We start from the raw sequence: 12940 nt of genomic DNA on the forward strand, positions 1-12940 counted from the left end.
GACTCACAGGGTCTCCTGATTGGAAATGCTTTAATATGAACAGAAGAATTTAGTAATTATTAGTTTTCCTTACTGGATCTGTGTTCTCTTGGTTAGAGGAAGCCTCCCGAATGTCACTATTGTAATCAGAAGTTCTTTGTTCCTCAGAAGATTCCATTTGCTGCCAGATGATGGCCTCCTTCTCATATTCCTTCCTATAAAGGTTTGTTCGATCTGAAAGGCTTGCCCTCCGCACCACTTTTCTAGGACAGGATGTAAAGAGGAGAGGAAAAGACTTACTAAAATGGTGACTTGCTGGAATGGAATGGACATTTTTCTATAGCTGCATTCCCAGCTGTACTATTCTGAAGGAGGAAAGACTGTATACCTGAGCAGAAATGGACCACAGTTTTCTAACACCAGGTGGTACTCACGAGTCATTTTTTTTAATTTATTCAAAAGTAGATTGTCAACCATCATGGAACTGAAATTCATGGATGAATACTTATTCATGCATAACACACACTGAACTGCTCCCTCACTTAAAGTTAAGTCCATTTCTGTTATACGTACTAGGTTTAGAATTTTTCAGCCAGCTATTTGATCATGTAAATATAAAGTCAACCTGCAAATCGTTACTCTAGTAATTATGAATCCTGCAGTTGCTTTTATCACATATTACTGAACGAAATACTAAGTACGTGACACCTGTGCACACACACATACAAACATTAAGAGAGCTTTTTGGACTGTAAGATTAATTTTCTTACAGTTTCTATCAGATAACATTTCTTCAGCATTTAAATATTGTACAACATTTAAATTATTCAAAGAATATGAACCTACTTTTCTTTGTGTGTGTGTGCCTTCAAGTCAGTGCTGACTCCTGGTGACTTCCTGGACAAGTCCCTGCAGTTTTCTTGGCAAGATTTCAGAAGTGGTTTGCCATTACCTACTTCTTAAGGCTGAGAGATAGTGACTGGCCCAAGGTCGCCCAGCTGGCTTTGTGCCTAAGGCAGGACTAGAACTCCCGGTCTCCTGGTTTCCAACACGATGCCTTAACCACACCAAACTGGCTCTCTTACAGATCATATGCCAGGATATTAATTAGGCCAAGATCACACCTATATCCTAATTATAACTGGGGAATATCCTGCTGTTTCATTTAATGAACTGTTCTTTTTATGGCTTTCCAAGATTTCAATCTGGTACTTCAGTTGTAGTTACAACCTGCAGCATCCCTCTCCATTGTCCATACTGGCTTGGGCAATACTCCTGGTTCAAAACATCATCACATGTTCCTCTAGCTAATACAAAAGAAGGCATCCTCCTCTCACCTAAACCTGCTGCTATCCATTCTACATTGCATGAAACTGTTTCCAGATTACTCAAAATGTAAAGCAATCGGCTTAAATCAAGGATAAGTGACTCAGAACCCATGCATAATCAATAGAACAGAAGTCAAGAGAGAGCTTTTGTTTTGTTAGACTGTGAAAATGGTGGCTGGATTCAGCCCAGTACTTTGTTTATAAGTATGTCTATCTGCATAGAAAAGGGACAATAGAAAGGTAGAGGGATATAGAACTAGAGGACATAATATGGATTTCCCATCTTGGAAAACAGTATGATTGGCTCAGCCAGTGTACTTACTTGAATATAGCTTGGCTATCTTGGTATAAACTTGTCCAGAACTACATTCAGTCTGTTAGTTATATTTTTGATTACTGATGAAGGCTAATAAGCCAAAACGTGTATAGTCAGCATTATATCTATTAGTGAGCATTCCAGTTGGAATATTTGTGTCTGTTTATTGGTTTATACATGTTGACTGTTTTGGGCCTTCTCATTTTTTTCCCCATTGTTTTTGGTGATTTTGTAATTTTATATAAAATATTAGTAAACGGTATTATCTTCAGCAAAGGATCGTTACCTTGTCGTGGTGCTGGAGCTTGAGCACCTCAATGATGCCATGAGCTAAACCGTGAAGGGCCACCCAAGACGGGAAGGTCATGACAGAGAGGTCAGACTAAATGCGATCCCTGGGGAAGGTAATGGCAACCCACTCCAGTATTCTTGCCGTGAAAACTAAATGGATCAGTACAACCAGAGATATGTCGGTATACCATCGGAAGATGAGACCCCCAGGTCGGAAGATGGTCAAAATGCTACTGGGGAGGAACAGAGGAGGAGTTCAACTAGCCCCAGACATGATGACGCAGCTAGCTCAAAGCCGAAAGGATGGCTAGCGGCCGACGGTGCTGGTGGTGAACGGCGAATCCGATGTTCTAAGGATCAACACACCATTGGAACCTGGAATGTAAGATCTATGAGCCAGGGCAAATTGGATGTGGTTATTGGTGAGATGTCAAGATTAAAGATAGACATTCTGGGCGTCAGTGAACTGAAATGGACTGGAATGGGCCACTTCACATCAAATGACCACCAGATCTACTACTGTGGACAAGAGGACCACAGAAGAAATGGAGTAGCCTTCATAATTAATAGTAAAGTGGCTAAAACAGTGCTTGGATACAACCCAAAAAACGACAGAATGATCTCAATTCGAATTCAGGGCAAGCCATCTAACATCACAGTGATCCAAATATACGCCCCAACCACAAATGCTGAAGAAGCTGAAGTAGAGCAGTTCTATGAGGATCTGCAGCACCTACTGGACGACACGCCTAAAAGAGATGTTATTTTCATCACAGGAGACTGGAATGCTAAGGTGGGCAGTCAAATGACACCTGGAATTACAGGTAAGTATGGCCTGGGAGAACAAAATGAAGCAGGACATAGGCTGATAGAATTTTGCCAAGACAATTCACTCTGCATAACAAACACTCTCTTCCAACAACCTAAGAGACGGCTTTATACATGGACTTCACCAGATGGACAACACCGAAATCAGATTGATTACATCCTTTGCAGCCAAAGGTGGCGGACATCTGTACAGTCGGTAAAAACAAGGCCTGGAGCTGACTGTAGTTCAGATCACGAACTTCTTCTTGCACAATTTAGGATCAGACTAAAGAGATTAGGGAAGACCCACAGATCAGCTAGATATGAGCTCACTAATATTCCTAAGGAATATGCAGTGGAGGTGAAGAATAGGTTTAAGGGACTGGACTTAGTAGATAGGGTCCCGGAAGAACTCTGCACAGAAGTTCGCAGCATTGTTCAGGAGGCAGCAACAAAATACATCCCAAAGAAAGAGAAAACCAAGAAGGAAAAATGGCTGTCTGCTGAGACACTAGAAGTAGCCCAAGAAAGAAGGAAAGCAAAAGGCAACAGTGATAGGGGGAGATATGCCCAATTAAATGCAAAATTCCAGAGGTTAGCCAGAAGAGATAAGGAATTATTTTTAAACAAGCAATGCGCGGAAGTGGAAGAAGACAATAGAATAGGAAGGACAAGAGACCTCTTCCAGAAAATTAGAAACATTGGAGATAAATTCCAGGCAAAAATGGGTATGATCAAAAACAAAGATGGCAAGGACCTAACAGAAGAAGAAGAGATCAAGAAAAGGTGGCAAGAATATACAGAAGACCTGTATAGGAAGGATAACAATATCGGGGATAGCTTTGACGGTGTGGTCAGTGAGCTAGAGCCAGACATCCTGAAGAGTGAGGTTGAGTGGGCCTTAAGAAGCATTGCTAATAACAAGGCAGCAGGAGACGACGGCATCCCAGCTGAACTGTTCAAAATCTTGCAAGATGATGCTGTCAAGATAATGCCTGCTATATGCCAGCAAATTTGGAAAACACAAGAATGGCCATCAGATTGGAAAAAATCAACTTATATCCCCATACCAAAAAAGGGGAACACTAAAGAATGTTCAAACTATTGAACAGTGGCACTCATTTCACATGCCAGTAAGGTAATGCTCAAGATCCTGCAAGGTAGACTTCAGCAGTTCATGGAGCGAGAATTGCCAGATGTACAAGCTGGGTTTAGAAAAGGCAGAGGAACTAGAGACCAAATTGCCAATATCCGCTGGATAATGGAAAAAGCCAGGGAGTTTCAGAAAAACATCTATTTCTGTTTTATTGACTATTCTAAAGCCTTTGACTGTGTGGACCATAACAAACTGTGGCAAGTTCTTAGTGGTATGGGGATACCAAGTCATCTTGTCTGCCTCCTGAAGAATCTGTATAACGACCAAGTAGCAACAGTAAGAACAGACCACGGAACAACGGACTGGTTTAAGATTGGGAAAGGAGTACGGCAGGGCTGTATACTCTCACCCTACCTATTCAACTTGTATGCAGAACACATCATGCGACAAGCTGGCCTTGAGGAATCCAAGGCTGGAGTTAAAATCTCTGGAAGAAGCATTAACAACCTCAGATATGCAGATGATACCACTTTGATGGCTGAAAGTGAAGAGGAACTGAGGAGCCTTATGATGAAGGTGAAAGAAGAAAGTGCAAAAGCTGGCTTGCAGCTAAACCTCAAAAAAACCAAGATTATGGCAACCAGCTTGATTGATAACTGGCAAATAGAGGGAGAAAATGTAGAAGCAGTGAAAGACTTTGTATTCCTAGGTGCAAAGATTACTGCAGATGCTGACTGAAGTCAGGAAATCAGAAGACGCTTAATCCTTGGGAGAAGAGCAATGACAAATCTCGATAAAATAGTTAAGAGCAGAGACATCACACTGACAACAAAGGCCTGCATAGTTAAAGCAATGGTGTTCCCTGTAGTAACATATGGCTGCGAGAGCTGGACCATAAGGAAGGCTGAGCGAAGGAAGATCGATGCTTTTGAACTGTGGTGTTGGAGGAAAATTCTGAGAGTGCCTTGGACTGCAAGAAGATCCAACCAGTCCATCCTCCAGGAAATAAAGCCAGACTGCTCACTTGAGGGAATGATATTAAAGGCAAAACTGAAATACTTTGGCCACATAATGAGAAGACAGGACACCCTGGAGAAGATGCTGATGCTAGGGAGAGTGGAAGGCAAAAGGAAGAGGGGCCGACCAAGGGCAAGATGGATGGATGATATTCTAGAGGTGACGGACTCGTCCCTGGGGGAGCTGGGGGTGTTGACGACCGACAGGAAGCTCTGGCGTGGGCTGGTCCATGAAGTCACGAAGAGTCGGAAGCGACTAAACGAATAAACGACAACAAACGGTATTATATATTTTCACTTGTGGCCCACCATATTTATATTTACTTGACCTTGTTTTTTCATTTTGTGTTTTTGGGTAAGTGTGTTCCCTTCTTTTTTTGTCCACAGCACATTCCCAAATATCCAAATGTATCCACCAGTTGAAAGGTTTGTTGATCCCTGTCTTATGAACAAGCCAAATATTGTAACCTATTTCAACTTAGCAATCTTTTGTCAGTATTATTTTTTTAAAATATTTTGAATGCCATCATAGATGACAGCACATGTTGAACTGCTGTATTGTTTCTTTCCTTCATCTCCACCGAATGAATGCACAATTTTCTAACGTAAGGTCGGGACACCAATTAATAGATAGGTTAGTACAGGTAGTCCTTAACTTACGACCACAATTGGGACCAGCATTTCTGTCGCTAAGCAATGTGGTTATAAAGTGAGATGTCACATGACCGCATCACTTTGCGATGGCACTCCCGGCACTCCCTGTTACCATCATTAAGCAAATTCCACTGGCCGTTAGCCAAGGACTCACCATAATCCAAGCCATTCCGGGCTTGGTTTCTCTCAGCCCCAAGCCTCAGTAAGGTAAAGAACTGCCTCCAACTCCCCCTGTCTGCCTATCTCCCCCCCACATTTCTGCCCTTTTGGCTGCCTTGCATCCTGCCTTGTGGGGTGGCATGCAGCCCCAGAACCATGCAGCTCTGGGGCTGCTTGCTACACTGCGGCTCAGAGCAGCTCAAAGCTACAGCCACCCCTGGAAGCCTCAGCCGCCCCAGCCTGCCCCAGCAGTGAGGTGCCAAGCTGCAGCACCCGGAAAGCCCCAGCAAGCCCCAGCAAACATCTCTTCACCCAACTGCCTTCTCTCCAGTTCCCCGCACTCACCATTCGCCTTTTGTGCCCAGCTGCCACAGCTGAAGCAGAAGCACCTTGCTGCCTTTGCTGTCTCCGTTTTGGACCCATGGCCATGCTACCCCGGGCACTCCAGCTTCTCCAGTGACTGCTTCCTATATGTGGCTCCCTGAGCCAACCCCAGTGCTTTCCCACTGGATGAAACCACTTCCGGCCTTCTGCATTGGCTGGCATTCTTATTTGCACTGTGCTGCTTGGCCAGGCTAGGGAGCCACATGTAGGAAGTGTTCACTGGAGAAGCTGGAGCACCAGAGCAAGAAACAGTGAAGGTCAGCTGGGGTAGTGGAATGCAGGGTGGCAGGGGACTCGGGGTGCAGAGTGGCAAGGGTGACTGTGGCTGGGACTGAGCTGGGGTGGCGGAGGCTTCTTGCAGCCCCAGAGCCTCAGTGTCCCAAGCAGCCCCACAGCCACGCAGTTCTGGGGCTGCTTGCTGCCCGGCAGGGGCAGCCAAAAGGACAGAGATAGGGGGGAGATAGGGAGGTGGGAGAAGTGCCCCTGCAGTCTAAGTGCAGGCAGGCTGCCAAGCACCCAAATTTTGATCACGTGACTGGGGGGGTGCTGCAATGGCCGTAACTTTGGGGACAAGTTGTAAGTTCATTTTTTCAGCACCGTCATAACTTCAAACGGTCGCTGAATGAATGGTCATAAGTCAAGGACTACCTGTGGAGTGAAAATACGATTTTTAAAATTCTGTCTGAAAGATGGACCTGGTATTTAAAAAACCCTATTTGCTTCCGATGAAACATACAGAAAGACAGTAGCGATCTGGGGGGAAAGTGTATCTTAGTACAAAATTTTCTGTTAGAATTTCTGTTCCTCAGAATGAGATGGTCATGGTGAAAATCAGCTTCAAGAAGTTCAACCCACAGTTTAGAAAAAAGATTGCACAGTCCAGGCTAACTGACAGACAGACAACAGATTTCTACCAAATTTGTTTTTTCCTGCTCACTCACCCTCGGCTTCCAGTGCTGGATGTTCTCCTGTTCAAGGAGGACTTGTGCCTCATCTGAGACTTCATGATAACGTCATGTTTATGCTTCAGCTCTAAGAGCAGAACCTTAAATTCCTCTTCTTCACACAGGTCTAAAGGAACACAGATCAAATCCTTTAACTGAACTGCTCGGTGATGATAAAACAGACGCTAGCGTGATAAGTAAAGTGTTGCATCCACTAGACATTCTAAAGGTAAAGGTAAAGGTTTCCCTTGACGTAAAGTCCAGTCGAGTCCGACTCTAGGGGGCAGTGCTCATCTCCGTTTCTAAGCCTTAGAGCCGGCGTTGTCATAGACACTTCCGGGTCATGTGGCCAGCATGACGACACGGAACGCCGTTACCTTCCCGCCGAAGCGGTACCTATTGATCTACTCACATTGGCATGTTTTCAAACTGCTAGGTGAGCAGGAGCTGGGACGAGCAATGGGAGCTCACCCCGCTGCGCGGTTTCGAACCGCCGACCTTCCGATCGGCAGCTCAGCGGTTTAACCCGCAGCGCCACCACGTCCCTTATACTAGACATTCTACATGGTAGTAAATGGGGCAGGATGGGGAGAAATAAGAGCCTTTCATATCTTTATGGGTTTAAGAACCATGGAGTTGCCTGCAGATTTGCCCACTGTTATTTGAAGATCACTGTGGATTGAGGCTATTGTATCTGAGTTATGTAAATCTGGTTGATTGCAACAAAAAGTTAAAGAGGTTCTGCTTCCATCTAATGGTTGCCCAGATTTTTGCAGCCCTGTAAAACAACCCTACTGCAGATGCAGTAAATATCCAGTCCTTTTGACATGTCTTCTCTCCAATCTAAGGAAGGAAAGGTTCGTTTCTTCTGTTTCTATTTTTTTAAAATCTACTTAAAATTCAATTTAAATATATTTGTATGTACTTTTGGGGGATATTTTGTGCAACATACAGATTTCTAAAGTTATATTTTCTTTGAGAATAGGCATTTAATTGCCTTTTGATACATTTTTAATGTCAGGATTTGTATCACAAGACTTAGAGAGGTGGAAAATCCAGGGAATATCTATATTCTGAAATATATATTTGCCCAAGAGGTGCATTCAAAACTAAAACTGAATTGCTTAAGCATCCATAGTTAATCTATGAGCAAGTGAATGTGTGGGCTCTGATTTCAACTTAAGAAATATTAAACACATAAATAGCTTTTAGGGGAATCTGATAATTTCAGGATTACTAAAGAATTACTAAAAAGTTAATGCAATAGTTTTAGACTGAAGGGATATGAAGACACAATCCAGACTAACCCAGAGCTTTCCTCTCTTCACCCTTGATACAGAACACACAGTTTTTCCCACACTCACAGGTATTCTAAGAAGCATTTTCCCATACTTTACATAATGACAGTGCCTGAGAAATGAAACCAACATTTCATGTTTAACAAACTTCAGAAAGGATTCTGAAGGAATCCTTCTGCAGTATCTCATCAGCACCACCTACATGCTGTATATGCTATTGATGAACATCATTTTACAAACTGACAACCTGTATTCCCAAACTCATTAACAATGTACACTTTTTACATAAAAAGCACTTGAAATAACAAAATACCAGATTTCTTGTGGAAGCTTTGACCACTTTAAGGATACTACGGCAGGACAAGCAATTCTTAAAAGAGCACCAAGATATTTTGAATTTTATTATGCTGTCCAAGTTTTGGCTAAGAATAGAAATAGCAGAAATTCACCTATTGGCATCTCATCCATAGCTGTTCGGGCACTCAAGCTTGCCCCATGGGACACTAAGAGCTCTGCCATTTGCATCTGGAACAAAGAAAATAAAATTAAAATGAATACTCTCCCACAACATGACCCAAGTTTTATTTAAATTAATCTAGCACTAAGAGAAGTTAATTGTTAGATTAGTCCATGGAATGTAGCCTCTCTAGGTTCTCTGTGTGAAAGCAGACCCCTAAGGTGATACAAGTTTTCAGTAACTACCTTAAAATTAAACAGAAGTGTGGGAGAGTGGCTGAAATTACTTTTTGAATGGGGCTTTTTTTTTCTTTGACCACATCTGCTATGCCCCTGATTCTGCACACATGCATCATCTAACATATATCAGGAGACAGCGATGAGGCCCTTATTGTAAAAAGGTTATGCACTCCTAAATCAAGACTGAAAAATATTTTAGTTCAATTTTCCCCAAGTACTGCTTTTCAGAAAAGCTGGGATTTAAACTTTCATAATTCCTACTCAGCTTGGCCACTGGTTGGCTTGGAATCTGGGAGTTGTAATCCAATACTTCTGCAATACAGTAGATTGGGCAAGACTGAGCTAAACTAGGAACATGGTTAATCTGAGGCTTCAAGGAGAATCCACAAGTAGGTAATGCAGGCAAATTACTATCCCACTCTCAGATCACCTGTTCTGCCCACGAGCCCTGCCCCGAACTGGTATTCAATGACACACAGATCTGAACATCCATTTAGCTATATGGTCAATATCTCTTGATAACCCTATTTTTCTTGAGTTGGTCTAGCTTCATTTTAACTGGTCTGTTAATGAAATACATACATGTCCCCAGAAAGCAGCAGCATGGAGGGGTTCCCAGCCATCCCAATCCTTGAGGTCCAGGCTTGCTCCCTGGTCTAGAAGAAGCTCTGCTGCATGCAGGTAACCATTAGCTGCAGATATATGTAACTATAGCAAGGAAGGAATAAGAACGTTTTAAATGTCTGTAATTCTCTGTAATATATGCACATATATCTATGTATACTCCCAAGTTTTTTTATTTTTCATTTGCTTTTGTTCTTTGCATATTCTCCTTTTTAATACTGTTTTTCTCTTGTTTTGTTTTTGTCTTCATTCTTTCATAGGGGAAAAAGACTTACAGCTATCCTAGTATTCATTCTATGGGACCAGCATTATGTGACTTTTCAATGGCTTGCTATAGAGATCAGCCTAGTTCCAGCCTCGGGGAAGCTAGTGTTTAATATAACTCCTGCTCTTACATTGACCTCATCAAATAAATATCCATTATTTAATATATAATAATTAAGCATTAACTAATTAATGGATAAGATTCCTTGAGCCAATAGAGGACTCTTTAGGAACAGGTAATACCTGCATTAAAAATCTACACTGGCAGTCCCAAGTTGAAATCTGTCATCAACACCATGTCTTGCTGTTGTGAGCCACCCAGGCAGCCATATAAATCTTTTAAATAAATAAAATAAAATGTCTTATGGCCCAACTAAATGTGGACAGGGTTTTTATCTCTTTCTTTGCTTAACACATTTGCACAGTGGAAAGAGCCTGCTAACATTGTCTCTTCTTTCACCTAAAAGATTCCCCTGAACCTGCCCTTATCAGAAGATTAAAAACAGATGCCTTTCTACCTCTTTCCTCCCACCCCATCATGCCACATATAACAACAGTTTTGGAGAAGAAAAAAGCAATTTAAGTGTGTTAACTGGCTCTGAAGGAAAGGACTGGACTAATTTTACTCCCCAAACCCCTAGTGAGATGGCCTCACTCCTAATTATGCAACTGCATCAGAGATAATTTTGGTGCTTATACACCATGATTTTAGCACAGCAAAAAAAAATATGAACATAAAACCCCTGGAGAAAGAGGCAAAAAACCTCTCTAGCCCAGCATCCTTGATATGCAGCAGCCATTCAGGAAACAGGCAAGCAGAAGTTAAGGGCAATAGCTCTCTTCCATGTTATTCCAGAGCAGTATTTATTTGAGCATGCTACCTTTGATTCTGGAGATAACATACTGCTGTCAAGCCCAGTAGTCTAATCTCTAGGAATTTCTCTTTGAAGCTGTCTAGAATGGTGGGCACCATTCAATATTGGTAGTGAATTCTACAGTTTATGTGTGAAAACAAGACCTTTTGTTGGTCTCGAATCCCCCACCTCATTTAGATTCAACGGATGATGCTGAGAAAAACCCTTTTTTTCCATGATATGGCATAATTTCTAGTATGTATTACTAAGACCCTAGTAATATTGTACACAATGTATATTTCATTAGAACTGCAAACAGTCACGTTATTCAAAAATCATGAATTGCCAAAGTCAGCGGCAGCACTTCTGAATACATAGGTCTACTCTTATTAAAGCATTGCATTGTTTCTGTTTTATGGATTAGATTCTACATCATTATTTGCAATGTATTTTCTAGATCACTTTATGTAGAATTCACCATTAACAAGTTAAAGTTAATGAAAATATATGAAAAACATATGATTATTTATTTTCCTTGCTCTGTTGTTATATGGAGTTCACAATCCTGGTTTAATCTCTGACGTATACTATACAGTACAGTAACATAGCAGAAGGTTTCACAGAATAAAGCATCTAATTTAGGATCAGTGACTCTAATAACCTTTTACCCAGAAAAGCAGTTATGTGGTAGTTTATACAGTTGAATACAAAACTGAATGAATAAATAGATAAAATTGTATGGCTAGTTTATTCAAATCTCCAATTCTGAATTTAGCCTAGATTAATGATGATGCCATGAGATCATTATAGAATGTTAAGAGGTTTATATTGTTGTTGTTGTTGTTGAACAGACATAGGATTACAGAATGAATCTTTGGGGCAATCCAAAGGGGTAGGCATTGATTGTATTGTCATGTGCTTTATCATATGAATGCCAAAATATGGGGAATTCTATTCGTGCTACTGGACTGACAGGCATGCATGGGGAGTGATGTCCAGTTCAAATTAGGACCAGAGGTTTAAGACCTTCTTTCCAATGCCACATTCTCAGCCAACTAATTTTCTTAATTTCTGTGTAAAGGTCAACTGTATGAAAAACATTGTGTTTAATTCTGTCTTCAGTGTGCATGTGGCAACCTGAACACTACGGTGTTTTTGTTGTTGTTGTTGTTGCATTCCTTTTCACCCCCACCATATTTTAGTTCCTACCATTTTGAGGCAGGAGATAAACGTATGTGGTAGCCAATACTCCCAAATCATAGTAAATCCCAGCACCATCCATATATCTAACAAGTTGGCATATGCATCACAGTCACCCAAAGATTGTCTGCTCCAAGGTTAAATGCAGCTATGAGAGCTCCAGATGGAAAACTGGAGAATCAGCATTTAAGACCCATGGCATAAAAAATAAAATTACAGGTTGGAGCAAAAGCAATGAGACCAAAACCAAGCAATCAAACAAAAAAGCAGTGTGCGTGGGAAGCAGAATTTCTTCATTTTTCTTGGGGAAAAAAATCCTACCTGACTTGAACATTGGTCATTTCAGGAGCCTGTACTTTAAAAAACAATATAGGTATCTTGAAGATGTGCAGTTCCAATTACATTCAAAGATGGTCAGTCTGTCATGCCAGCTGTAGTAAAACAATGAAGGAATGGCTCACCAGTGAAGCACCTTGAGCATCTATTATGTTCAGATCCTCTCCTCTTGCAATCATCTCTGCAATATCATCAACCATTGCTTGTTCAGGGGCAGCTCGCATCTCATTGATTTTCACTTGTGTGATTCCTACAATGAACAAGAGGAAATCTATGATGTAAAATTTCTAGAAATGTTAAAGCAAATGAATATATATGTAGGAGAAAAATGGCAAGATATGCAATATTTTTTTAAAAGTGACTTTCACATATATTTAAATAAATGCTGCTGCCAATACCTATTCTACCTCCAGGCTCTCGGTATAATTCTCTTGGCTATTCCCCACACCCAATATAACCAGTATTCCTCAAAAATGGTCAGATTCCATGAAAAGTACTGTTACCCCAGATATCAAGGGATAGATTCAAGAAATGTGTAACTTATCAATTTTTGAAAAGACTGTTTTTACTACTCATCAAAATAAAATGGTGCAGTATGTTTGTCTTTGGCATAGATTTCATCTTATATTACAAGGCTAGATGATTTTTATGCAGGCCCAGGAACAGAGAGTTTTCTCTTGTGGTGCCCACCCTT

At 41.3% G+C, this 12940-nt stretch overlaps 1 protein-coding gene across 1 annotated transcript in view; it reads right to left on the bottom strand.

Moving 5' to 3' along the window:
* PPP1R16B (protein phosphatase 1 regulatory subunit 16B) overlaps positions 1-12940 on the bottom strand; it is a 77282-nt gene that overhangs the window by 2516 nt on the left and 61826 nt on the right. The window contains exons 5-9 of the mRNA XM_063297176.1: positions 12372-12496; positions 9551-9676; positions 8722-8797; positions 6972-7101; positions 74-242 (exon numbers count right to left, since the gene is read on the bottom strand). Coding sequence (XP_063153246.1) covers positions 74-242; positions 6972-7101; positions 8722-8797; positions 9551-9676; positions 12372-12496 — 626 coding nt within the window. The remainder of the gene's footprint in view (positions 1-73; positions 243-6971; positions 7102-8721; positions 8798-9550; positions 9677-12371; positions 12497-12940) is intronic.

This window comes from Candoia aspera, chromosome 3 (assembly GCF_035149785.1).
Source record: "Candoia aspera isolate rCanAsp1 chromosome 3, rCanAsp1.hap2, whole genome shotgun sequence".
Taxonomy (NCBI): domain Eukaryota; kingdom Metazoa; phylum Chordata; class Lepidosauria; order Squamata; family Boidae; genus Candoia; species Candoia aspera.